Below are 25,746 nucleotides of genomic sequence, written 5' to 3'. Positions count from 1 at the left end.
TTCCTTTGAGGAGCAGAGTTTCTCAATTTAATGTAGTCCCATTAGTTTATCTCTGCTTCCACTTGTTTGGACAGTGGTGTTTCCTCCTTGAAGATGCCTTCAGTCTCAATGTCATGGAGTGTTTTGCCTACATTTTCTTCTATATACCTTATGGCTTCAGGTCTGATATTTGCCACTTTATAATGTTGATCCTCCCAATCCATGAACAAGGTATATGCCTCCATATCCTTGTGTCCTTTTTTATTACTTGAAATTTTGCAGTTTTCTTTGTATAGGTCCTTCACCTCTTTCATTGAGTTGACACCAAGGTATTTGAGTTTCTGTTTTACTGTTGTGAATGTGATTACTTTTTAATGTCTATTGCTTCTTTTTATTATTATTATTATTATTATTATTATTATTATTATTATTTGTACTGTTGTGCTGTTGTGAATGTGATTGCTTTTTAATGTCTATTGCTTTTTATTATTATTATTATTATTATTATTATTATTATTTGTATATAAGAAATACATTGATTTTTGTGTGTTAATTTTGTAGCCTGCCACTTTGCTATACAAATCTATTGTTTCCAAAAAACTATTGCTGGAGACTTTAGAGTTTCTATGTAATATCATGTTATCTGTGAACAGTGAGACCTTAACATCTTCCTATATGGATACCCTTGATATCTTTTTTTGCCTGATTTATATGGAAAATACTTTCTTTGTTTTAATATCTTTATTTAAACATCGTGATTACAAATATGATTGCAGTTGGGTTTCAGTCATGTACAGATTGCCCCCCTTCACCAGTGCAACATCCCCATCACCGATGTCCCAAATCTCCCTCCTCCCCATCCCATCCCCGCCTGTACACGAGACAGACTTTCTACTTCCCTCATTCATTCACATTGTTAGGATAGTTCTCAATGTAGTTATTTCTCTAACAGCACTCATCTCTCAGCACTCATCATCATGAGCTGGACCTGTCCAGCCCTCCTCTCTTTTGTCTCTGAGAATTATTGCAAAAATGTCTTTCATTTTTCTTAAACCCCATAGATGAGTGAGACTATTCTGCATCTATCTCTCTCCCTCTGACTTGTTTCACTAAGCATAATAGATTCCATGTACATCCATGTATAGGAAAATTTCATGACTTCATCTCTTCTGACAGCATCATAATATTCCATTGTGTATATGTACCACAGTTACCTTAGCCATTCATCTGTTGGAGGGCATCTTGGTCGTTTCCAGAGTCTGGCTATTGTAAATAGCACTACAATGAATGTAGGTGTGAGGAAGGGATTTTTGTATTGTATTTTTGTGTTCCTAGGGTATATCCCTAGGAGTGGTACAGCTGGATCATATGGGAGATCAGTGTCAAGTTTTTAGAGGAATCTCCATATCCATTTTTAATTGAATTAGATGGTTTTTTTCTTGTTAGGTTCCATCAGTGCCTTGTATATTTTGGATATTAATCCCTTATCTGATGGGTATTGTTGTTTCCTCCTTAAAGATGCCTTTAGTCTCAGTGTCATAAAGTGTTTTTACCTATGTGTTCTTCTATATACCTTATGATTTCATGTCTGATATCAAGGTCTTTAATCCATTTGGATTTTACCTTTGAACATGGTGTTAGCTGAGGGTCTGAGTTTGTTATTTTGCAAGTGGCTAACCAGTTGTGCCAACATCACTTGTTGAAGAGGCCCCATTTAGGATTTCTTTCTCCTTTATCAAAAACTAGGTCCTTCATGTCTTTAGTCAGGTTGACTCCAAGATATTTGAATATCATGTCATCTGCAAACAGTGAGCACTTTACTTCTTCCTTTCCTATCTGGATTCCCTTGATAACTTTTCTTACCTAATTGCTATAGCAAGTACTTCCAGTACTATGTTGAATAGGAGTGGTGATATAGGACAGCCTTGTCTTGTACCATAATTTAGAGGAAAGGCTTTTAGTTTTTCTCCATTGAGGAAAATATTTGCCATTGGCTTGTGGTAGATGGCCTTAACTATATTGAGAAATTTTCATTTCATTACCATCTTGCTGAGAATTTTTATCTAGAATGGGTGTTGGACCTTGTCAAATGCTTTCTCTGTGTCTATTGATATGATCATGTGATTTTTATTTTTCTTGTTCTTGATGTTGTGTATTATGTTGATAGATTTACAGATGTTAAATCATCCTTGCTTTCCTGGGATGAAACCTACTTGATCATAGTGAATGATCATCTTGATGAGGCATTGGATCCTATTTGCCAGGATTTTGTTGAGGATCTTTGCATCTGTGTTTATCAGGGATATTGGTCTGTAATTTTATTTTTGGCAGCATCTCTATCTGGTTTTGGTATCAATGTGATGTTGGCTTCATAAAAGCTATTTGGAAGTGTTCCTGGTTTTTTTTCGATTTCATGAAAGAGCCTGGCCAGGATTGGTAGTAGCTCTTCTGGAAAGGTTTGAAAGAATTCATTAGTGAATCCATCCGGGACTGGGCTTTTCATTTTGGGAAGACTTTTGATATGGTTTTAATTTCCTCAATAGTGATGGGGTGTTTAGATATGCTACATCCTCTTTATTCAACCATGGAAGGTTATAAGCATCCAAGAATTTATCTATTTCTTTCAGGTTCTCATATTTAGCGGCATAGAGTTTCTCAAAGTAGTCTCTGAATACCCTTTGAATCTCTGTAGCATCTGTAATGCTCTCCCCTTTTTAATTTCTGATACGGTTATCAGATTTCTCTCTCTTTCTTTGTGAGTTTTGCCAATGGTCTATCAATCTTGTTTATTTTTTCAAAGAACCAACTTCTGCTTTCGTTGATCTTTTGGATTGTTTTTTGGTTTTCCACTTCATTGAGTTCTGCTTTCAGCTTTGTTATTTTCTTCTGTCCCTATTTTTGGTTCCTTTTGTTGGTTCTAATTTTTTTAGCTGCGTCATTAAGTTATTCAGATATGCCCCTTCTTCCTTCCTGACATGTGCTTGTAGAGCTATAAATTTTCCTCTCAGGACCGCTTTTGCTGTGTCCCATAGATTCTGGCAATTTGTGTCTTCATTATCATTTGCTTCCAGGAAAGTTTTGATTTTCTTTTTGATTTCATCTCGGACCCACTTGTTGTTCAGTAGCAGGGTGTTTAATTTCCAATTATTAAAGTTTTTCTTCTGTGTGGCTTTGTAGTTCACATCTAATTTCAGAGCCTTGTGGTCAGCAAAGGTAGCCTGCAAGATTTCTATCCTCTTGATTTTATGGAGGTATGTTTTATGTGTCAGCATGTAGTCTATTCTGGAGAATGACCCATGTTCATTGGAAAAGAATGTGTATCCAGGTTTTTTGGGATGGAGTATCCTGTATATATCTACTAGTCCTCTTTCTTCCATAACTCTTTTCAGGGCTAGTATGTTTTTGTTGGGTTTCAATCTGGTTGACCTATCAAGTGTTGATAGGGCCATGTTGAGGTCTCCCACAATTATTGTGTTATTATTGATTTCTTCTTTCATGTTTGTCAGTTATTGTATTAGATAATTTGCTGGTCTCTCATTGGGTGCATATATGTTTAATAGTCTGATTTCTTCCTGTTGCACATATCCCTTGATTAGTACATAGTGTCCATCTTTGTCCCTTACCACTTTTCTGAGTATAAAGTTGGTGTCATCAGATATTAATATGGCCACCCCAGCTTTTTTAAGGGTATATTTTGCTTGGATGATTTTCCTCCAGCCTTTGATTTTGAGTCTATGTTTGTTCTGACTATTCAGATGTGTTTCTTGTAGGCAGCAGAAGGTTGGATTCATCTTTTTGACCCATTTTGCCACTATGTGTCTTTTAATTGGTGAATTTAGTCCATTGACATTGAGGAAGATGATTGTCATAGGATTTTATGTCATCTTTGTAGATAAGTTTGCTGTGTTTGTTGGTCTCTCTTGTCTTAGAGTAGACCTGTCAGTTTTTCCTTTAAGGCTGGTTTATCATCTGTGAAGTTTTTGAGCTGTTGTTTATCCATGAAGCTATGTATTCTTCCTTCAAACCTGAACCTGAGTCGGGCTGGGTGCAGTATTGTCGGTGAGGCATTCATTTCATTTAGTCTTGTCACAATATCCCACCACTATCTTCTGGCCTTGAGAGTTTCTTGTGACATGTTTGTTGTAAATCGTAGGGATCCTCCTTTGAATGTAATTTCCCTTTTTGATCTTGCTGCTTTCAGTATTCTATCTCTATCTATGGGATTTGTCATTGTAACGAGAATGTGTGTTGGGGTGTTTTTCTTTGGGTCTCTTTTAGCTGGTACTCTTCGGGCATGCAGGATTTGATTGCATGTGGTCTTTAACTCTGGGATTATCTCTTTGATGATGTCTTTGACAGTTGATTCTTCCTGGAGATCTCCTTCCTGGGTTTCTGGGACTCCAATGATTCTTACGTTGTTTCTGTTGAGTTTATCAAAGACTTCTATTTTCATCTGTTTGCGTGCCTTGTGTACTTTTTCCATTGCCTGTTCGTTTGTCTTAAGGTTCTTTTCCAATTTCTTCTGTTGTGTTGAGTTTTTCTGCATCACATCTTCCAGTACTCCGATTCTCTCCTCAGCTGCTGATACCCTGTTGGCGAGGCTATCCATTGAGGTTTTCAGTTGAGCAACCATGTTTTCAGATCTGTTATTTCAGTTTGGAGTTTTCTGATTTCTGTCTTTGTGTTCTGTTCTGATCGATCTATGCTTTTTTTGAATTCTACGAACATCTTCTATATTTCTATTTTAAACTCCTTATCTGAGAGGTTAATCAGGTGGTTGGAATTTATTAGGTCATCCAAGCTTTCATCTTCATTCTCTGTGGATGGTATTTGCTTGCAAGGTTTCCCCATTGTCACGCTTGTAGTGTGGTTTATCCTGCATGTTGTGTGGGGTTCATTGGTTAGAAAGAGTGCATGGCTACCTCGCTTTGCGGCTGCGCTCTTCTGCTGCCTCTAGTTGACAGTCCTCACAGTGAACAAAGGCATAGCAGGGTGGAGCCTCCACAGCCAGAGACCTCAGCTTATTGGAAAGCAACCCGGTGCCAGAATGTACTTACTGGGCAGCTTCAAAATGCAGTTTTTTGGGGGTGTGCTCCCTAGGCCTCTGAGGAAATCTTCAGGGATTCAGAAACACAGGCAGATAGGTGCAGAAGAAGTTTCCCTTGAAGTCCTCAGAGTGAACAAAGGCACAGCAGGGCGGAGCCTCCACAGGCCAGAGACCTCAGCTTATTGGACAGTGACCCCCACAGCCAGAATGTACTTACTAGGCAGCTTCAAAATGCAGTTTTTTGGGGGTGCGCTCCCTAGGCCTCTGAGGAAATCTTCAGGGATTCAGAAACACAGGCAGATAGGCGCAGAAGAAGTTTCCCTTGAAGAATAAACTGTCTGTTTATTTTCCATGGATATTTTCTTCCTAGGGCCTCTGAGACTCCAGTGATTCCTATATTGTTTCTATTGAGTTTATCTCAGACCTCTATTTTTATTTTTTTATATTCTTTGAGGACTTTTTCCATCATTTGTTTTATGGAGTATATATGGAGTTGTTATGCATATTATCTTCCAGCTCACTTATTCTGTCTTCAGCAGCTGTTACTCTCTTGGTGAGGCTTTCCAGAGAGGTTTTCATTTAAGCTACCAAATTTTTTAGCCTGATATTTCGATTTGGACGTTTTTTGTTTTTTTTTAAATTTCTACTTTCATCTCCTCTTGATTCTTATTTGTGGTTCATTCAGTTAGTTCAGTGGATTCTTTGAGTTCTTTGAATATCCTCTAAATTTCCTCTCTGAAGTCGTTCTCAGAGAGGCTATGTAGGTGGCTATGTAGATGTATATTGGGTCTTCATATCCCATTCATTCTTGAAGCATGGTTGTGTTCTGTGATGCCCCATAGTGTCCTTTGCGGTGTGGTTTTTCCTATATGTTGTGCTGGTGTACATTGATTAGGGGATATGTGAAGCCATAAAGTGAAGTGGAGTGGCTGTGCTCCTCTGCTTTTGTGCTCTGCGCAGGAGAAGCACAGCAAAAGAGTGGTGTCACCTCTCAGGTTAAATTTGTTCTTTGGGGGCAGGAACACTCACCCCTCTGTTTCTCAAGACTTTTGCCAGCTTTTGCTGGCCTCAGCCTGACCTGGCATCCCTCTCTCTGTAAAGTATGAAATGTATTTTTAAAATATTTTTTTATTTTATGAAATAAATTAATTATAATAAATTAAAGTAAATAAAATATTTTATGTTTTACAAAGAAATGGTTGAGTATTAGTCACATAATATTTAAATACCGTAGTGTAAGATTCCCTTCACCAGTGTTTCTGTACCTCAGGCCCCCAACCCCTTCACCTCTGCCTCCCACCTTAACAGGTACATTACAGAATTGCAACTTAGGTTCATGTTTTTAGTATTGTTGAGTCTGTGCTCTGGATTCACAGCTTTACCTATCTTCCACATCACCACTATAACTGAAGCCCCGACACCTGTTCCCCCATCATTTCCCGTTCTCATATTGTCCCACCTGATTTCTTTCCATAGCTGTACTTTTCCCTAAACCCTAGGATAAAGGGTGATCTAGGCATCACCCCTTTACTTTACTACATTATATTAAATGTGGGGTTTTAAGTGTTGGTAACTATTTGTACAAAATATTGAGATATTTGATAAAATGTGCCTTAGGACTACATTCAGAAAATTGGCAACCCATTTGTTAAATTGTAAATAAATTGTAGTTATGAGAACTACAGAGAAAAACAAAACATCAACACAAAAACACAGAAATAAATAAAGGGGCCGGGAAGGTGGCGCTAGAGGTAAGGTGTCTACCTTGCAAGCGCTACTTAGGACGGACCGCGGTTCGATCCCCCGACATCCCATATGGTCCCCCCAAGCCAGGGGCGATTTCTGAGCGCATAGCCAGGAGTAACCCCTGAGCGTCAAACGGGTGTGGCCCAAAACAAAAACAAAAAAACAACAACAGAAATAAAGTGTTGAACTCCAAATGTTAAGGCTGAAAACATTAGATAATCATCAAAAATCATATTTTTCCATCCTTAGAAAATTGGACATTGAGCTTCCATATAATCCAGCAATACCACTCCTAAGGATCACAAAACATAATACAATAATGTTCTATGCACTCCTAAGTTCATAGCAGTGCTCTTGACAATAGCCAAAAACTGGAAACAACCCAGATACCTGACAACAGTTGAGTGGCTAAAGAAACTGTGGTACACCTACACAATGAAATACTATGCAGCTGTTAGAAAAAAATTAAGTCATAAAATTTGCCTATACATGAATGATATGGAGACTATTATGAAATAAGGAGAGAGATAAACACAGATCTACTAATCCCACTAATCAGTGGGATTTAAGAAAAATAAAAGACAGTATAGTTATAATACCAGAGAGAAAAGAGATGAGGGCCGGAAGGAACAGCCCATGATAGGAAGCTTACTACAAAGAGTGGTAAGTACAGATAAAGAAATAAGTACACTAACAACTACCATGACAATGATAGAGAAACACATACTTCTCTCAACGACAAGTGGGTGTGGGGGAGGAGGAAAATGGGGGACAATGGTGGTGGGAAAGTTGCACTGGTGAAGGGGGATGTGCAAGCAAATGTGTAACAATGGTTCTAAATAAATTATTTTCATTAAAAATAAAGGACATTGAAGAGTAAAAAAATCTTATTGTTTTAAGTTGAGTATTGATTTTTTTCTTAAATCTGAAAGTACTTTTCGGTGAGTTGTGTTTGGAGAGTTGTATGAATAGGGCAATACTTATTAAGATATTCATTTCATTCTGAGAAAGCCAAAACAATACTAGTTTTAAAAAATAACTTGAAAACTACTTTAGATAGCTAAATTGAAAGCTATCTAAAATGCAGACTATCATATGTAATCCTTTAAAATTACATTATGATATATTTAAAAATATATTTAAAAAGAAGCCAGAGAGTACAGTGGGTAGAACGCTGGCCCTGCCTGTCAAGAGTGATACCTGAATGCTGGTAGTAAGCCTCCAGCACAAACAAGTGTGGGAACTCTCTCCAAAATATTTTAAAATGTTAGAAAGAATCAATATCTTATCACTCTTTCTTCCATAACAATACAGGAAAATATAGGACTAGAAAATGACATTGGAGGTAGAGTAATCTGAATGTCTACATAAGGTCAGGCAAAGCATCTAGGAGATCTAAACAATATTAACAAATCCAGATCATAGCAACAATATGATAGAGTGTAAAAGAATGCATATAAAACTCAAAATATGAGCAGTAAAAAATCACTATCCGAGATCCCTGGAGTATCTTGTAGTGCCAGAGTTAGGAAATGTTTAAACACACACACACACACACACACACACACACTCACAAGCACACACATTGGAACATGTTAAGGAAACGGGAGCCAGTTGGAAGGCTTCCAATGATCTAAGCTAGAACAAGTAAAATGACATAGCTGCAGAAAGTCCTTTCAATGAGAAGGAGCCCAACTCCCCACTGCCTGAGTCCTCCTGCACAGTTTTCCTTTTAGCATGTGCAGAGTGAAAAGGCAGGGTAGACCATGGATTTACAGCACAGACCTGTGACAGCTCACTCAGGTGATGAGGTTTAATGGTAAGGTGACACATCACATGTATCTTGATAGGAAGTAAAAAAATCTGACATCTCTGTGTTCTTCCTCACCAGTAACCTCCAGAGAGAGCCTGAGAAGAATGTGCCTCCTATTCCGTAGAAGGGCATCAGATCAGACATATCTTCATTCCAAAATACTTCTGAACTTCCAGGAGGTTCAGAATGAGAAACTGAAGAAAATATGACAACTAATTGCATGTTGGATAGATTCCTTAGATAAAAGCTAATAAATCTAAATAAATGGGGGATTTTTAGATATCACGGTTTTAATAATAATAATAATAATAATAATAATAATAATAATAATATACAGTATTAATATAGAAACCAATACAGGCACTATGGAAAAATCTCTGTACCTTCTTAGTAATTTTTCTGAAAATTTAAAAATTACATTAAGCCATAAAATGTTAAACTTACAGAATGTGAGAAAATATATAGAAAGGCCAAAAAATATAATATAGGGTCAGAGGCCAGAGTATTGTACAGCAGGTAGAGCACTAGCTCTGCAAAAGGTGGGCCCAGATTCCATCGTCAGCACCACATCTAGTTAAAATCTAACCTTTTTGAAGAGCTTTGGATTGTAGATGTTTCTAATTTGTCTTACATTTATTCCTTTTTTTTTTATTTGAATTTTGGAATACACCTGCAGTGCTCAGGGATTAGTCCTAACTCTTCACTCATAAATCACTCCTAATAGCCTCGGGGGACCTTATGGGATGCTGGGAATCAAATCCGGGTTTGCTGTGTGCCAGGCAAATGCCCTACCTGCTAACCTTTATGAGCCCTAGTGCCCAAACTGCCACACAATGCCCGGTCCTCCCAATGGCCAGTCCGGCCCTGTTGCCAGGTGAACTGCAAAGCAGACACCGGCACACTCGCCTCCCACCGCGCCGCAGATCTTAATTGCAGATCTTCCCGCATGCCAGCTGCAATGCCTTCACATGCTACAGCTGGCACACGTGCCATAGGTTCCCCATCGGGGTATATGCTTTCACTCCTGTCCATAACATTTATTCTTGTTGAGAAGACATATAAATAGTTTCTTAAACAATTATTTGTATATTATTAAGTAGCATACTTAGTCTCCTATGGTTCTGTTTTGGCAAAAACTATATCACATTTGAGAATAGTGTTGGGGATTCTTCCAAGCAGTGCTCAGGGTGCTGCAGGATCGTTGGCAGTTCTGGGCCCACGGATGAGACTGCAGTGCTACTCAGAAAGACCCAGTGGTGCTGGGAACCAGCCAAACTCCCTGGCAGTTCTCTAGGTTCTCTGGGATCTCCCAAGTACATCCAGCAGTGAGAGGGATGTTGTGGTGTTAGAGCTCGAATTCAGTTTCCAGAACGAGCTTTGTCTTCTGAGCTCACTTTGTGACCCTTATATGAAGATCCTTAAGTTAACAACATGTGTTTTTGAGGATTCCTTGAACATACTAGCTTTTTTACTGAAAATGCTAAGACTTTATTATGACACTTAGGGATTAATTAAAGTATTTCTCTAAACATTTTACATATTTGGTACTACTGTCATAGAAGAGTCAAGTGTTTGAATGTTATAATTTTTTTCTCTATAGTCATCATATATTCTGACTTACTTTATATAGGCTAGTAGGTAATTTGTTTCTTTCCAACCTTGAGTGGGGTGAAGTTCATTTATCTTCTAATCAAAGAAAGTGAGTCAATTCCTAGCAACCTCTGATACCAACGAAATCCGGCTGTACTTTGGAATGAGTCATCCATCTTTACTTCATAATCTCTTATTTATTGCTGAAAAATGAGTGGTAGAGCAAATATTCTAATGTCCCCACCATCTAGAGGACTTTTATTGCAATAGCTTTGTTTTAGCTGATTCTGAACTGAATGGCACAGAACAAACCAATTGGCAACCCCATCACCTATTCAACCTGGACACCTAATCACAATGAACACACACTTCATAGGCTCTGTTCAAAATAGTAATGCTCTTGTTATTGATCATTCTCAAGTAACCATTCATTCTTCCTATGGATGATATGTGCCATCCATAGGAAATTAATTTTCTACTCCCCATCCCATCTCTAGTATTTTTTAAATAAAGAGAATATTAGATCCAGATTTTCAGATTCATTTTTCTGTATCCCTTAATTATTTTACTCAATTAAGCCTCATTTTTCTAATAGATAAAATAGATTTTAAAACCCACATTGTAGTGTATAGCACATAACAATTATTCCCTACACAATAGCTCTTGTTATTTTGATACTATGCTATACTATGGTCCTGCTGCAAAGGTCCATTGGCTAGCTGATGAGTTTGGGGACATTTATGGACAATGTTTGCTTCAACAAAAGCAACAGGAGATACTTCTTCAGTACATAGTATTCATTTAAGATGGAAAGTGTTTGCTTTTTATTTCATGAATGGTGAAACAATTCAAGAAGTCTTTGAAATGCTTCTGCAAAAAAAAAAGAGTTAAAAGAAAACAAAAAATGATGTTATTATTACTTTTTAACACCAGAACAACCTTACTGGAGTGTCCTGTTTCTCAGTACGATGATTCACTGGAGCTTTTGAGTAGAAAGCACTTGTTAGGTAAAATGGTGCTTCTCTTATTAGGCAATCGTGATATGCCTTTTATTGGTTGGACCTTGGTAAACCCTGACAACAAGTGGTACTTTACCCGATTAGACACGTATCACACACCTCATAGTCTAACCCCAAACTAAGGTTCTGTGTAACTGTAGGCCTCAGATGGGAAGGAAAAGGCCACTCTGGGAGAAGCCAACATGAGTACAGTCAATCCTTGAGTAAAGAAAGTTTAAGTGACTCTTACTACAGATCAAGGACAGAACTCTGTGACAATTTAGAGCAAATAGTCTATAAAGACACATTTCATCTTTTATTATTTCAAGTGAAAATATGCTTGGTCTCAGATTTTTTTCTTTCATTTTATAGTTCATTTTGTGACCCTATCTAGTTGGCTTTTTGTTATGTGTTTAGAAAAGCTGATTAAGGTTAAGTTCATTCAGTCTTTCACGAGCATTTATTTTCTCCTTTGCCACCTACACTTGCCTCTTCCAGCACACAAATACCTCAGTTTAGCAGGTTATGTTCCCAGCAAGACTCTCTTGCAGGCACTTCCAAGGCCAAGGTTCCATTAGTAAGTATAGCCTTAGTCAAACTAGTGTATTTGTTTGCATTCTAGGGCAGTTTCTTAGTAAATCTGAGGGCTGGGGTTTCCCCTCTGAATTTCTTCCTAGAAACGAAGCTCAGAGTGCAAGGGACCGGCGTGATTAGGAGTTCACACAAGTGTTTCTTTAACTTTACTAGTCTTGAGAAGTAATTGGTGGTAGCACAGCATCAATTTTGAAGTTAAGGCTCAAGTTTTATTGATTAATTTTAATAAAAAGCAATAATGTAAGCATTCCAAAGATGACTAGACAAGACAGCAATCAATAGTGTAGTTAAGTTGCTGCTCCTTCACCCTTCTGCATTGGATGGTGAGATGCAAAGACAGGAATAGAATGATAGGCAGAGACGGTTTTATAAGTACCACTAACTGCACAAGTGCTCTGGAGTTTCCAGACAGAGAGGCAGGCTGCTCCAGTTCAGTGCTCAGCCATTTCCCTCAGGTTTTCTTATTGAGGTAAGACTCCAGAGTGAGCCCGAGAACTAGAGCCCACCTGGGTTTAATCATTAATAGTGAGCCCTTTGGTGAACTTAGATCCTGATTTGGAGTTTGGAATCTGACCTCCCCGAAAGATAAGCATTATTGTCGCCGGTTCTGAGAAGACTCATTCCTGGGTTGCCTCTGGAGGTGTCTGCTTCTCAGCAACTCCTAGCTGAGCCCTGGATGTGGAAGAGAGCAGCCAGGAACATGATTCTGCTGGCTGTGCTTTTCCTGTGCTTCATCTCATCTTACTCAGCCTCTGTGAAAGGTAAGTGTGTGTGGGCTTTTGCTATACTCTAATTTTAACCACTAAGAGGGCGTGTGTCTGTGCGTGTGTGCGCGCGCGTGTGTGTGTGTGTGCGTGCGTGTGTGTTTGAACATCATCAAACCCCTGTGACTCTGGAGTGCATGGAAAAGTAAGACTAAGTTGGAATGAACTACATTATTCAAATGTCTACAGACGCAAGAAACACAGGCTCCTCTCAGTTTCAGCCTCTGTCCCTGTTACTCAGTTTCTCATTCATGCTCTCTTCTCAGAGAAGTGGCTAAGCTTAAATAACAGCTATTGTTACCTGCTGTTCTCTGCCTGAATGAAGTGTTAGAATGTAAAACAGCATTAAAAAAAGAAACACACTCAGAGTTCTTCAGTTTTCTTCTAGTTAAGCAATGTGACATCAAGAAGACTTAGACTCAAAGATTTAATTTGCCAAAAAAAATTAGGAATGAAAATGTTTTCTTCTGTTGGTATTCAAAAGTGATAAAATGATCATGGGTGGAAAATTGCAAAAAATTAAATCTCCATGTATAGTTTAATGAAATAGACATGATTTTATTAGTTAATGTTGTTAGTTATGGCTTCTATTTTTAAAATTTTATTCTTTTTTTAGGAAATGAACTGATACCTTTCAGAGAAAGCAGTTTCAGAAAATTGTGTAAAATGTTTTGTTTTTGTTTTGTTTTGTTTTGTTTTGTTGGTTTTTGAGTCACATCTGGCAGCTCAGGGATTGCTCCTGGCAGGCTCTGGGAACCATATGGATGCCGATGATAGACCCAGATCATCCTTATGCAAGGCAAATGCCCTACCCATTGTGCTATTACTGAAGCCCTGAAATGTTTTTAGTATTTAAATTTAGAGAATGATTTTGTACATTCCTGGGACTATCTGATATAAAACATCACATTTTAGAGTCTCCTAATTACACTGTAAAGCTAATGAATTTTACACATAATTTCACACAAAAGAGTCCAATTCTATGAATTACAGACTTGAATACAAAAGAATCAACCAAAATAACTCTTTGGGATAACTGTGACTTTTGATCCTGAGTGAAGTTTGGCAAGGGCATTTTATTTTTAGTTTGGCAGTTTTTATATGGGGAAAAAGACAACCTTAAAAAGAGAGCCGATTTTAAGTTATTTTCCCAAAGCAAATATACACTTAGGTATTGAACTAAAGATAATATGTTTCATCCATTTCTAAAATGTTTATTATTTAAGGATATGGTTATTACTTCGATAGAAAAAAGAGAATTTTAATTTTTCTTGCTTTTTGTCACACCCAGTGATGCTCAGAAATTACTCCTGATGGTGTTTTGGGTGGGGATCCCTTGGTATTGATTGAAATCACTCAGATGCACACACATCAGATTCTTTAACTGCTGTACTATGTCTCTAGTCCTGAACAAAATCTTAATCCTGGAGAATAGTGCAGCAGATAGGATGCATGCCTTGCACATAGACAACCCAGGTTCAATCTCCAGCATCTCAAATGGTCCTCTGAGCCCACCAGGACTCAGGAGTAATTCCTGAGTGCAAAACCTGGAGTAATCCCTGAGCATCACCAGGTGTGGCTTCCTCCCAACTTTTTCAATGAAGAAGAAAAGTAAAGGTTTGTAAATCATGTCTAACTAAGAATTATTGTAAAGAAGACTTACTATATTTATTACCAGCCAAGTATTGAATATTTGAAGCTGGCAATTTTATACATAATAATGTCAAACAGTACCATATTACTTTGAAAAAATTAAGATATAGTATTCTATATTCTACATATTCTCTATGCTTCTCACCCACTTTATAGCTGAAAAAACTAGATCATTTGTTATTTTCAAATACACACACTTCTAAAGACTCAAAAGCTTGGGTTACATCTCACAGACACACTCACCACTAAGAAGTCATGGTTTAGTGCACAGCAAGTAGCTGTAGTTTTTTGTGAACAAGCTCAGTTGCAAATGCGGAATTGTTTATTTGTTTCTAAGCTACACACGGTAGTGCTCAGAGCTTAGATCTCGCTCTGTACTCAGGAAATGCTCCTGGAGGTGTTATCGGGTGGAAATGTATAGGATATGGGGATTTGAAATGGGTTGGTCACATGCAAAGCAAATGTTATACCTGCTGTATTTCTATCCCTGCAAGTCTGGATTTTTAGGAGATTTTTAAAATCTGAATTTTTAAATGACTTTTAAAATTTTTATAAATGTATCTGAAAAAAGATAAGATATAATACCTGTCACACTGCTGAGACTTCTTCCAACATCATGGGAGGAGCCTGAGTAAGTGAGGGCCCCAAAGCCAGTATCCCACTTCATGTTTTGCTTTGTGGCCAGACGTTGTAAATGAAGTCCAGATCTGATAGCCCCCTCCCTCTGCAAGCTCAACCACCTTGCTCACTGTGGCACCACAATTTCAATCACAGATCCCGACACTTGGTGATGACCGACTTTAATAAAAGAGCCATTGGTTGGTGCGCAATATACTTAAAGTAAAGACTTACCAATCTGGATGTTCAGGCTTCACTTCAGAGTACATCTCAGACTGGGGTTGATGTGAACACAGGTTGAAGGGAAAGAATGGAGCCTGTTTGGGAGTTAGCAGGGAGGAGGTCTTGTTAGAAGTGACAGGCTTGGTGAGCATGTCCTCATGGCCTGAGTGGTCCCACCTTTCAGAGTTGTATTTTTGTAATTGTGGCTATGTGTTAAGGCCTTTTTCAGGTGTCTTTCTCTCTCCCACAGTCTGCTATACTTGGAATTTTGTCACCTTTGCTCCCATCTTATTCCTTTCAAAATTAACCACCTTCCAATCCCCCCTTATATTTCATCCCATCCTTTTCTTTCCAGCCTTGCAATTTTTGTGGCACTCTGAGACTCTATGATCTGTCATCCTTGTCCATGTGATGTGCTTCTCTAAACCTCACCTTTATTGTACTGCATCTCTGACTTTATTTTTCTACTGTAGCTATTCATGACTCTGCCATAGTTAATCAAAGATCAACTAATGAATATTTTAAGGCATTTATTAAAAGACTCAAAGCCAAGAGTTTTGTTTGTTTGTTTTTGTTTCAGTCACTTAAATATTCTGGAAGTTCATGAAGGGGCACATTGAAGAGGCACCTACTCCTATGGGGACTAAGATTGATTTATGTTCCAATGTGATCTAGCAAAGCAGCCTTCAAAACATGCCCAGTGTCTCAGAGAGACATACTCAGGCAGGAGAGTGGAGCAGAACAGCCTGATGTGCCAAATCTAGGGCCAACCAGCTTGCACTTTATTCCCATGAAAGGGGGAGAAAGAAATGCTAGAACAAGTGCCTCTCTCGTGTGCTTTTCTACTCCTAAGACACTGTGAAGAACTGAATATGTCCCTTGCAAGTTCTTTGCATCACTAAAGCAACCTAAAGTGGAGGAAAAGCAAGCCCAGGAAAGCCCTTTGAGAGGTGACAGTAGTTCCCTGGGACAGCTCCACATGACACACAAAGCCTGGACTCAGACACTGGGTGGGAGCTGCTGGGTTGTGCAGTGTGTGGCAGAGTCAACTTTTATATGCTTCCCTGTCAGAATTACTGCAAGGATTAGATAAAGCAGTGTGAGTTTCCTTTGTGCCCTACATAGAATTTGATAGGTGTCATAAAAGGAAGGCTTTTCTGGCCTTCAGCCCCATGCTGACCTGCAGGTAGTGAGTGGGTTGGAGTTAGAGGAAGCACAACTCTATCCTTGGCCCTTGGAATTGTTTCTGCCCTGCCTGGCTTGTTCTTAGACACAGCCTTCTCTTGTGTGTCAACACTTAACCCCCTCTTCCCTTATTCCAACCACACCCTTTGCTTCTTTCCTTGAGGGTTGTCTGCTCAAATATCTTGGCCACCAAAAACTCTCTGTTGGCTCCACACTTCATTCAGATTCTAAGTTTGCGAGCAAACTCCAAATCATATAGACTTTTCCAGGATCCTCTCCTTCATGGTCTTGTGGCCTCTTTGATCTTCCTGCTGTTCCCCATTCCCCTGGGGTTTGGCACTCCCCCATCTCTGGGATGGGGATAGGAGGATCTGGAGGGAGATAGACTTCTGCTATAGGAAGCCATGTTGACCCAGAGTATCCCCATTTATATATTATCCCTCAGCTCTCACATTCCCTTTCTGGGTTCATTTTCTTCCTTAGCACTGCTAAATGCTATATAAGATAATCTTTATTATTTTCCCTTCTCTCCTTATTTAAATTCAAAATTCACAAAAGCTGGGAGAGTCCAGCTCCCTAGAAAGACAGTAGCAGCACAGTCCTGCTGCCTTGTGAATGGATGCATGGACAATCAGGTAGATGGATGAATGGATGGATGGATAGATGGATGGATGGATGGATGGATGGATGGATGGATGGATGGATGGATGGATGGATGGATGGATGGATGGATGGATGGATGGATGAATGGATGGATGGATGGATGGATGGATGGATGGATGGATGGATGGATGGATGGAGGATGGATGGATGAATGGATGGGCAAGTGCTTCCTAGCTTACTCTGGGATGGGAAGGATTCCACTAAGGTTTTCGATGTGCACAGCTGGGAGGGCGCTGGAAGATCTTGGGTGAAAACACAGGGAATGTTCTTGCTTTCCCTCTCTGAAGGAGTACTTTCCCAGTGGAATTTTTGAGACCTCCTAAATTCATGCACATTCAACAGCTGAAAGATGGTTTCAGAGGCAGTGCATCACTGCAAGCTCTGGGAACCAGGTAATAGGGCAGTAAGTGATGAAGATTGTTGGAGGTCTCCCCAACTTGACTTTTGCAGAGTAATTTCACTCCCTCACTCAGTGGCCTCTGCCCCTAGTTTCCTTCACAAGGCTCTGCTGCACAGATTGTCCAACGGCAGGAGGCTGAGCTCACAGTGCAGTATCCCTGGGCCTGGAGGAAGATCACTGAGAGCTTTGTCTCCTGACAGCCACAGATAACAGGCATATAACAAACTAATATTCCAAGACCTCTTTAAAAACTACTTGATCCTGAGGGGGAAATAAGGGAAGCTATCAGGGCCAACCAGATATATGATCACTAAGTGGTAAGCTAGACACATTTATTCTAGCAGCCTGGGGGGGTGCGGGTGGGGGATATGGGATGCAGGATGGGAACGTGGGTGGAGGGAGGGCAAATTTGGTGATGGAAATTTCCCTGATTCAGTGTTAATATGTATCTAAAATACTACTGTGAAAGATATGTATGGTCAAACTAAAAATTACAAAAAAAAACCTACTTGATCTTACTTATTTCCCTTTTATTCTTGTGAGGGGTAAGTAGAATGAGGCTACACTCAGCAGTGCATAGTTAGGGCTTACTCCTAGCTCTATACTCAAGTAGCAGTCTTGGCAGGGTTAGATGCTGGAGATAAGCAATACCAGGAATCAAGCCTGGTTCACACTTTTCCTGGAATAGAAGTCTTGTTATTTTTCCCCACGCCAATGATTTAGCAGCTAGCAAAGTAGAACCATCTTTCAGCCAGCAGGTTCTTGCTGAATACTCCCTGGGTACCTCCTTGCAACAGAAGGGTGTGCTGATGTGATCTGGTGCCAAGTTGGATGGTACTGCCTCCCAGCCAACACTTGATTGTGCCACTGTCTCTCTAGGCCACACAACTGGTCTCTCACTGAATAATGACAGGCTGTACAAACTCAGCTACTCCACCGAAGTTCTTCTGGATGGGGCCAAAGGAAAGCTACAAGAAAGTGTGGGCTACCGGATTTCATCCAATGTGGATGTGGCCTTACTATGGAGGAATCCAGATGGTGATGACGACCAGTTGATCCAAATCACGGTGGGCATTTTCTACCTCAGATTCAGAGATAAGTTGTCAGCTAAGCTCTGTGATGCACAACAGGCAGCAGCTATGATTGTGCTCTTAGATCCTCCCAGTTTGTCACCAGTCAAGAGAAGTAGATCTCCAGTTCATAAGGGAATCAGGAATGATTCATCTAATTATGCCAAGTGGTTGAAGCAGAGAAAGACTAGTGAGTGATTGATGTACCATATCTGGCTCCTTGTGTTTTAGTCATAGACTTAGAACCCATCCTTAATGTCAGGAGAGAACATTCCATGTTATATGAAGGATCACTAAACCACTCTGGCTGAGAGAGGGTTTGGTTGGGAACCCCCAGTTTGGCTGAGTTCCTTGATATGTTGGACAGAATGAATTTACTCAGGATTCTTCCTGAGAAAGACCCAAATTGCCCCTGTGAGGCAGTGTTGGTTAGTGGTGATGGTTACTTATAGGTTGAGAAAGGTCAGTTAGATGAGTGGAGAACTCCAGCTTAATGCTTGGTGAGTACAGATTCACTTAGTGACTCCATGTTTGCTTTTTGACAGTTCCTTTGATAAGGATTTCAAATTTTCCTTTAATAAAGCAGGATTCTTCTACATATTAGTGTGAACCACATGTACAAGATTTGTTTGATTGTAACTGATAAGTAATTGTTGACATACTTTACAATGAGGTTTCATCATAAAATATGCATAAAATCTTTGCTTCTTTAGATGTCTCTAATACCTGTTGTTTTCCAAGTTGGGTCAAAACCTCATCCTTTGGAGGCATGTCTCAATAGAACAGTAAATTGTTCTGTATAAGACATTAGACATCCTCCTAGTCTGGTTTTGTTGTTTTGGTTTTGGTTTTGGGGCGATACTCAGGGGTTACTCCTGGCTCTGCACTCAGAAATTGCTTCTGGCAGGCTTGGGGGATCATATGGGAAATCAGGAATCGAATCTGGGTCAGTCCTGGGTCGGCCGAATGCAAGGCAAATGCCTTACTGCTTTGCTATCTCTCCGGCCCAAATAAATGTGTTTTATCTTCAACTTTGTGTAGACAGATTCTTTCCTACCAGTGGTTACTTAACTGAATAGAAAGCCATGGTGCAAAATAGGGGCAAAATGAGGGCAAAATAGACAGAGTCATCCTGTCACTGTGGCTCAGAAGTCACTTTTGTTTGTTTGTTTTACCTGATTTAAAGTCCTGACTTTGGAACGCCTTCTCCATTCTAAGTGCTATGTGACATGCATTGAAAAACAGCAGAAAGAAGTATGGCCAGCCCTGTTTCTAGCTTTATTCTTTTCTTTTCTTTCTTATTTCTTCACAGAGAATTTCAGTGTGGGAATATAACCCAGGGTTCCTATGTGCAAGCAACCACTTCACAATGCTACATATCTGGCCCCACTTATTTTCTGAGTCTGGTGGAAGCAGACAAAGGCAGTTTTTCTCACACTTTTCTTTCTGTGTTCCAGATAAATAATGTAAATGTTGAAAATGTGAATCAACATAGAGGAGAGAAGAGCATTTTCAAAGGAAAAACAACACCTAAAATCATAGGAAAGGGCAACTTGGAAGCTCTACAAAGGCCTGTGCTGCTGCACCTGGTCCACGGGAAGGTAACTAACTGGCTTGAGGATTTGGTATCTTTCCCTCCCACTTCATTTTTCTCTTTCCATCAGTACATTTTGAGCTGATCATGTTGTCACCTTATGGCAAATAGAATTTATTTTTCAAGAATTAAGAAGCAGAGGTTGAAGGGTCGGTGAGGTGGCGCTAGAGGTAAGGTGTCTGCCTTGCAAGCGCTAGCCAAGGAAGGACCGCGGTTTGATCCCCTAGCGTCCCATATAGTTCCCCCAAGCCAGGGGCAATTTCTGAGTGCTTAACCAGGAGTAACCCCTGAGCATCAAACGGGTGTGGCCCGAAAAACAACAACAACAACAACAAAAGAAGCAGAGGTTGCAAATCAAGTTGCAAATCAAGTTGCAAATTCAGAAATAAATCAAGGCACTGACTTTGCTTATATTTTCTAGTCATTTATAGTCCATATTTGAATGAAAAATTTTACTGTAGTTGCATGACATTCTTAAGAATGATTTTTATTTTATCAAATTAGGAAAAGATATAGATAGTATAACAGGGCAGACCATCAGAGCATGATCAGATAAATTCATAAAAGTAGGTCTGAGATTACTCCTACCTGGCTAAATTACAGAATTGAATCTCTTGAAAGAAGATGGTGTCTCAAGGCAAAGGTGACAGAAGGGAGGCCTCTTAAGCTATCCTCAGGGCCCTGGGAACCAGGCAAGTCTTGATTCATGGGCCAGTGGCTCAGGGACAGGCCTGAGGCTGAATGCTCTCCAGAGCCACAGCCTGGTGGTGCTAGGAAGGCCATCTGGGGTCAGGTACTAGCACATACCCTAACCCTACACTATTTCCCTGGTCCCAACAGAGTAGTTTGTTTTTTTTTGTTGTTGTTGGTGTTTGTTTTTTTTTTTGGTAGTTGTTGTTTTGTTTTGTTTTTATTTTAGGGTCACACCAGCAGTGCTCAGAGGTTACTCCTGGCTCTGTGCTCAGAAATTGCTCCTGGCAGGCACAGGATGTGATGGGATGAACCAGTGTCGGTCCTGGGTTGGCAGCTTGCAAGGCAAATGCCCGACCGCTATGATATCTCTCTGGTCCCCAGAGTTGATTTTTTTAAAAAGCATTGACAGACTTTATTTTAAAACTTTGACTTTGAAATTCCTATTTTATATGTTCTGTGTAGATTTATAGAACATATGTAGAACATATAGAACATATAATGTAGATTTATATTATAATCTGTGTGCCCTATTTTATAATGTTCAGGTGGAAATTTGCTCAGAAAATTCTGTCAGTATACATCACTTATGTTCTGATACTGATTAAAATGGTCTTAATATGTTTGGAATTGAGAGACAATTGTCACATTGAATCCTGATGTATGTGGCTTGTGAGCAAGTATTAGAGAGAACCTCAAGAATTCCCATGTCATCTCCATTTCTACAGAAGTAAATCATTGTCTCCAGGGTGCTTTCCTCTTCCTCCATGGGTCAAAGTGCTTTTCCTGCTCAGCCACATCAGCCCTTCCCTCCAGGTTGCTCTTGGACACTGCCTTCTGCAGTCTTCCGTGTTGTGGCATTTGTGCTTATTGCTGGATTAGGTTTTCTGTGGGGAACGCTCAGGATTCTCTCTAACCCAGCCAATGTCTCCCCTGCTCCTTTTCCAACCCATTCACTCCTTCGATAGAGCCCCCTAAACCATGTCTTGCCCTGAGGTCTCAGTGAGCTAGGAGGCTCTTCCGACACACTCCACACTCCTCCATCTTTCTGCCCAGCATTGTACCCTGAAGTATGGCCTGCTTTTCAGTTGTCCAGTGTCCACCCTGAAAGACAGCTTCCTGGGCCCTTGGTGTCACTTGATCTCTTTATCTCCAGTACTTTGTTGCTATGGAGATACAATGAATGGTTGTGGACAAAAGAAATGAAATGAAGGCTAACCCAAGCAGGACGCCTTGCTTCCTGTTTGCTCAAAAGTAGCTACAATGAATGAGGCCCTTAAAGAGTTCCAGGACCTGATTGAAGGCCTTGAATGGGGTATCTTGATTTTCATGGAAGCCCTAGAAGCAGGCCCTGCTCTCTCTTTCTCTTGTGATAGATGAATTTAACCAAATGCAAGAGGAGCAAACTTGCCAAGGACAAGGCAACAGGCAAGAGTCAGATCTGTGTTCAGGATCTGTGGGGTACCCTCCAGATGTCTCTCCCAACAGGAAAGTGTTTCACTGGAAAAGCATACCCTCACTTAGCTTGTGGTCTTCCTCAGCCTCCATTTCCTCTTTTCATTTACCTGATTACAACTTGGTAATGCGCACTATCATTATTTCTTCCCTGGCCTTCCCATGTGGCAAGACACTTGGGTCCGTAAAATATTAATTGTGTTTATAATCTTAATGATGGCCAATCATTTTATAGCCCTCACAGGAGCAGTGGGTGCAAAGTCTCGTTACACACACCAGTGCCCACTGGCCCTGTTGTTCAAAGGCTGGCACAGAGCTGCCACATCATTGACATCCGCCCCAGAGATCTTGGACTTGTGATGGTTTCCTGTGGGTCAGAGTACATCATGGTATCTTTCAGCGAGGTGACAAAGGACTGGTGAGAAGAGATGTGGCCCTAGAGACTGAGCCCCATCACTGTCAGAGGAACACTGTTGGCACAAGTGGGCCGGCTCCTTCTGGGAGGCATAACTATTGCCAAGGCTGCATTGCTGAGTGCAGCTCCCTTGGCCAGTGTTTTCACTCGTGCTTACATGAGGTCTGACCCTGAGGTTTTGGGACTTCAAGGACATTTCAAGGCCTGTGTTCGGTTCTTGCTGGGCTGTCTGCTCTAGTCTGTATTCCTGTGGCAAGGGAGACTATTAAGACAACCTGCTGTTCTTTCTTCCCCACTTAAATGCTTGCACAGGACTCTAGTTTTCTGTGGAAATTGATCAAAACGGATACATTATAGGGGCTCTTTAAGGGCCTTTAAGACTATTACCCCTAACTGGGTAATAACTAGATCTTGTCTCTGGATTTCAGTTCCAGTGGGGCTGACTTCATGGCCACTGGGTTGGCCTCTTCCTTCCTTGGCAGTTACTCCGGAGTCCACATAGTGTCTGAGGGAACTGGCCTTCCAACGACCTCACTCTTCCTTTCCTAATTCTCCTGCCACTGGAGCTCAGTTCATGTTTAAATATATGACAAAGAAATGCCGAGACTCCAGGGCAGTTATAGATAGATTGCTCCTCTCCGTTTACTGTTTGCCAGTAATGGGATTCTGCTCTCTTTGTCATAAAACATGTATAATGAATTGAGTGTATTTTCTACAGATTCCTAGGGTGATTTGGCCTCAGAATTTGTCCAGCAGAGACTTTGTATCTCTTTTCTGACAGCCCCTCTGTCCTTGGGGGCCAGTGAAGTCTTAGTTTCCAACTTAGCCTGTGCCCTGCTACTCCCAGGAAGATCTGAGGACTGTGACTCCAGATAAGTGTTTGTGGGGTTCAGAACTCACTTCAGTGTGCATTAAATTATCAGCTTTATGGCCCAAATACAATAAAACATCTTCAGTTCCTGTTGTGAAATAGTAAATTTAGCATGGTTTCAGTAAGAGTACAGGGATCAAACTGCAGTTTTGACTTACCGCCCATGTACTGAACCAAATCTGCTAATGAAGTATTTTGTTTCATAGATACTTGTCCTTCTCCCTCTGCTAGGTCAAAGAGTTCTACTCCTACCAAGATGAACCAGTGGCTATTGAGAATCTCAAGAGAGGCCTGGCCAGCCTGTTTCAGATGCAGTTAAGCTCTGGAAACACCAATGAGGTATGAACTAATAAGTCTTTTAGGATGAAGAATCACATTTGTCAGTGTAGTAATCAGAATTGTTTCTATGGATATCTATTAGTAAGGCATTCCATTTAAATAAATTAACAAAAATGCTTAGAAAAAGTGAGTATCAGCTCTTGTGTCTGAAAAAAATGCTATTGATCCTAACTTTTTATTGACCCAAAGACAGGGTTGAGAGAACTGTCTTTGGGTCAGCAGCATATGCAGAGGCATGTTGACATCTGAGAGAATTAGGTATAAAAACTTTTTGGGAGAACTCGGGGCTCATTGAGCATCAGCAACCCAAGGGGGGGGGGGGGCTTGTTACAAACTTGAATTCACAGAGGTTTGACTCCATCTCTTTGCAATGAGCGTCTGTGTTTCCAAAGTTTTCTCAGATAACATGAGGCATGAGGCATTATTCAGCTAGGGGAGCCACTGGTCTGTGGCTTTCCCTTCATAGAACATAAAAACTGAGATTAACCCCAAGATATTGCCTGGTTTCTCAATCCACCATCACATGCTGAGTAAAAGGTAGGACAGAGTTTGGTGGTGGGAACTGAGTCCCTCCCAGGTGGGGAATATTCATGGCTGAAGGTTTGTGTGAGGGTGGCAGAGCCCAGAAAGGCTGAATAGACTTTGGGAGAATATTGCCCAGGCTCTAAAAAGTGTCACTGTGTCAAGTACAGAATTAAATTGATTCATGGAATTTTAAGGATTTCTGCTCTACTTGCATACACATGTAGGCACATGCACATATCATTAAAATTCTTGGTCACATTTATTTTTGGTTTTTTTGGGTCATACCTGGTGACAGTCAAGGGTTACTCCTAGCTCTACACTTGGAAATTACTCCTGGCAGGCTCGAGGGACCATATGGGATGCCGGGGATTGAACCCAGGTCAGTCCCAGGTCAGCCATGTGCAAGGCAAATGCCCTACCTCTGTGCTATCACACTCATCAGAGATTTTGATTATAGCCAGGCCACTTATTTAATAATTTAATTCCCTTTCCACATTAGAGAGAAATAAGAAACCCCTCATTCTCCTGTGGTACTAGAAGGCACTAGCATCAGGCTCTCCTCACAGGAAGAGGAGGGAGGAAACTTCCATGGCATTCCTCAGATTCTGTGGGAAACTGAGTCTCCTCTTTTCCTATCTTATCAGCCAAGACAAAAAAGGAAGTGCCCCCTTGGCACATCAGGGACCCCAAAGTCCCATGGGATTCAAGGAGGTCCTTGAGGTTTATTCTTAACATTCTTCCTTTTAGGTGGACATCTCTGGAGACTGCAAAGTGACCTACCAGGCTCAACAAGACAAAGTGGTCAAAGTGAAGGCCCTGGATTCCTGTAAGATAGAAAGGCCTGGTTTCAGGACCCTCAACCAGGTAGGCCTGGCAGCTCTTCTATAGAGAATTAACTTAAAATCTAAAACAATGCAACTTGGGAATAGTGACCCTGTTCACTTGATAGTGTAGTTTCACACAAAATGAACCTTTTTATATGCTGTAGGTTTAGAAGCTGGGATGCAGGGGAAGCTTGTTACATCTTCTATTTCTTTCTTTATGGAGGTCTTGGGCGTCACTACAAAAAGCACCTCTGTGACAACCTACAAGATAGAAGACAGTTTTGTCATAGCCATGCATGCTGAAGAGATTCATGCTTTTGGCCAGAATTTTCTACGAAGCATCACAGGCAAGATAGTATCGAAGTAAGATAATGCTCTGGTTTCTATTTCCTTGACTATTCTTGGACTAGACTTGATTTATGTGAGATTGTGTGAGCCTCTTTATTTTTATTTTGAATTCCTTTAAATATGATTATGTTGTTTCTTTTTATTTTTTTACAGCATTTAGAATTAGATATTGTGCATGCATTAGATATTGTTTGTTGTTGTTGGCCATACCCAGTATGTGCAAGATTATTCCTGGCTCTGTGCTCAGGGATCAGTTCTGGTTGGCCTTGGGGAGGCATGGAAAACACTGGAGATCAAAACTGGGTCAACTGTGTAAAAGGCAAGGGCCCTACCTGCTGTATTA

General features: G+C 40.4%; 1 protein-coding gene across 1 annotated transcript in view; it reads left to right on the top strand.

Moving 5' to 3' along the window:
- Nucleotides 1-12,383: 12,383 nt before the first annotated feature.
- The window catches only part of MTTP (microsomal triglyceride transfer protein), a 29,588-nt gene continuing 16,225 nt past the window's right edge, over nucleotides 12,384-25,746 (top strand). The window contains exons 1-6 of the mRNA XM_049785269.1: nucleotides 12,384-12,528; nucleotides 18,152-18,339; nucleotides 19,800-19,943; nucleotides 23,599-23,706; nucleotides 24,979-25,095; nucleotides 25,279-25,418. Coding sequence (XP_049641226.1) covers nucleotides 12,444-12,528; nucleotides 18,152-18,339; nucleotides 19,800-19,943; nucleotides 23,599-23,706; nucleotides 24,979-25,095; nucleotides 25,279-25,418 — 782 coding nt within the window. The 5' untranslated portion in view covers nucleotides 12,384-12,443. The remainder of the gene's footprint in view (nucleotides 12,529-18,151; nucleotides 18,340-19,799; nucleotides 19,944-23,598; nucleotides 23,707-24,978; nucleotides 25,096-25,278; nucleotides 25,419-25,746) is intronic.

This window comes from Suncus etruscus, chromosome 13 (genome assembly GCF_024139225.1).
Source record: "Suncus etruscus isolate mSunEtr1 chromosome 13, mSunEtr1.pri.cur, whole genome shotgun sequence".
NCBI lineage: Eukaryota > Metazoa > Chordata > Mammalia > Eulipotyphla > Soricidae > Suncus > Suncus etruscus.
The sequence above is the reverse complement of the archived record's forward strand: the minus strand, read 5'-3'. Positions and strand labels throughout refer to the sequence as shown.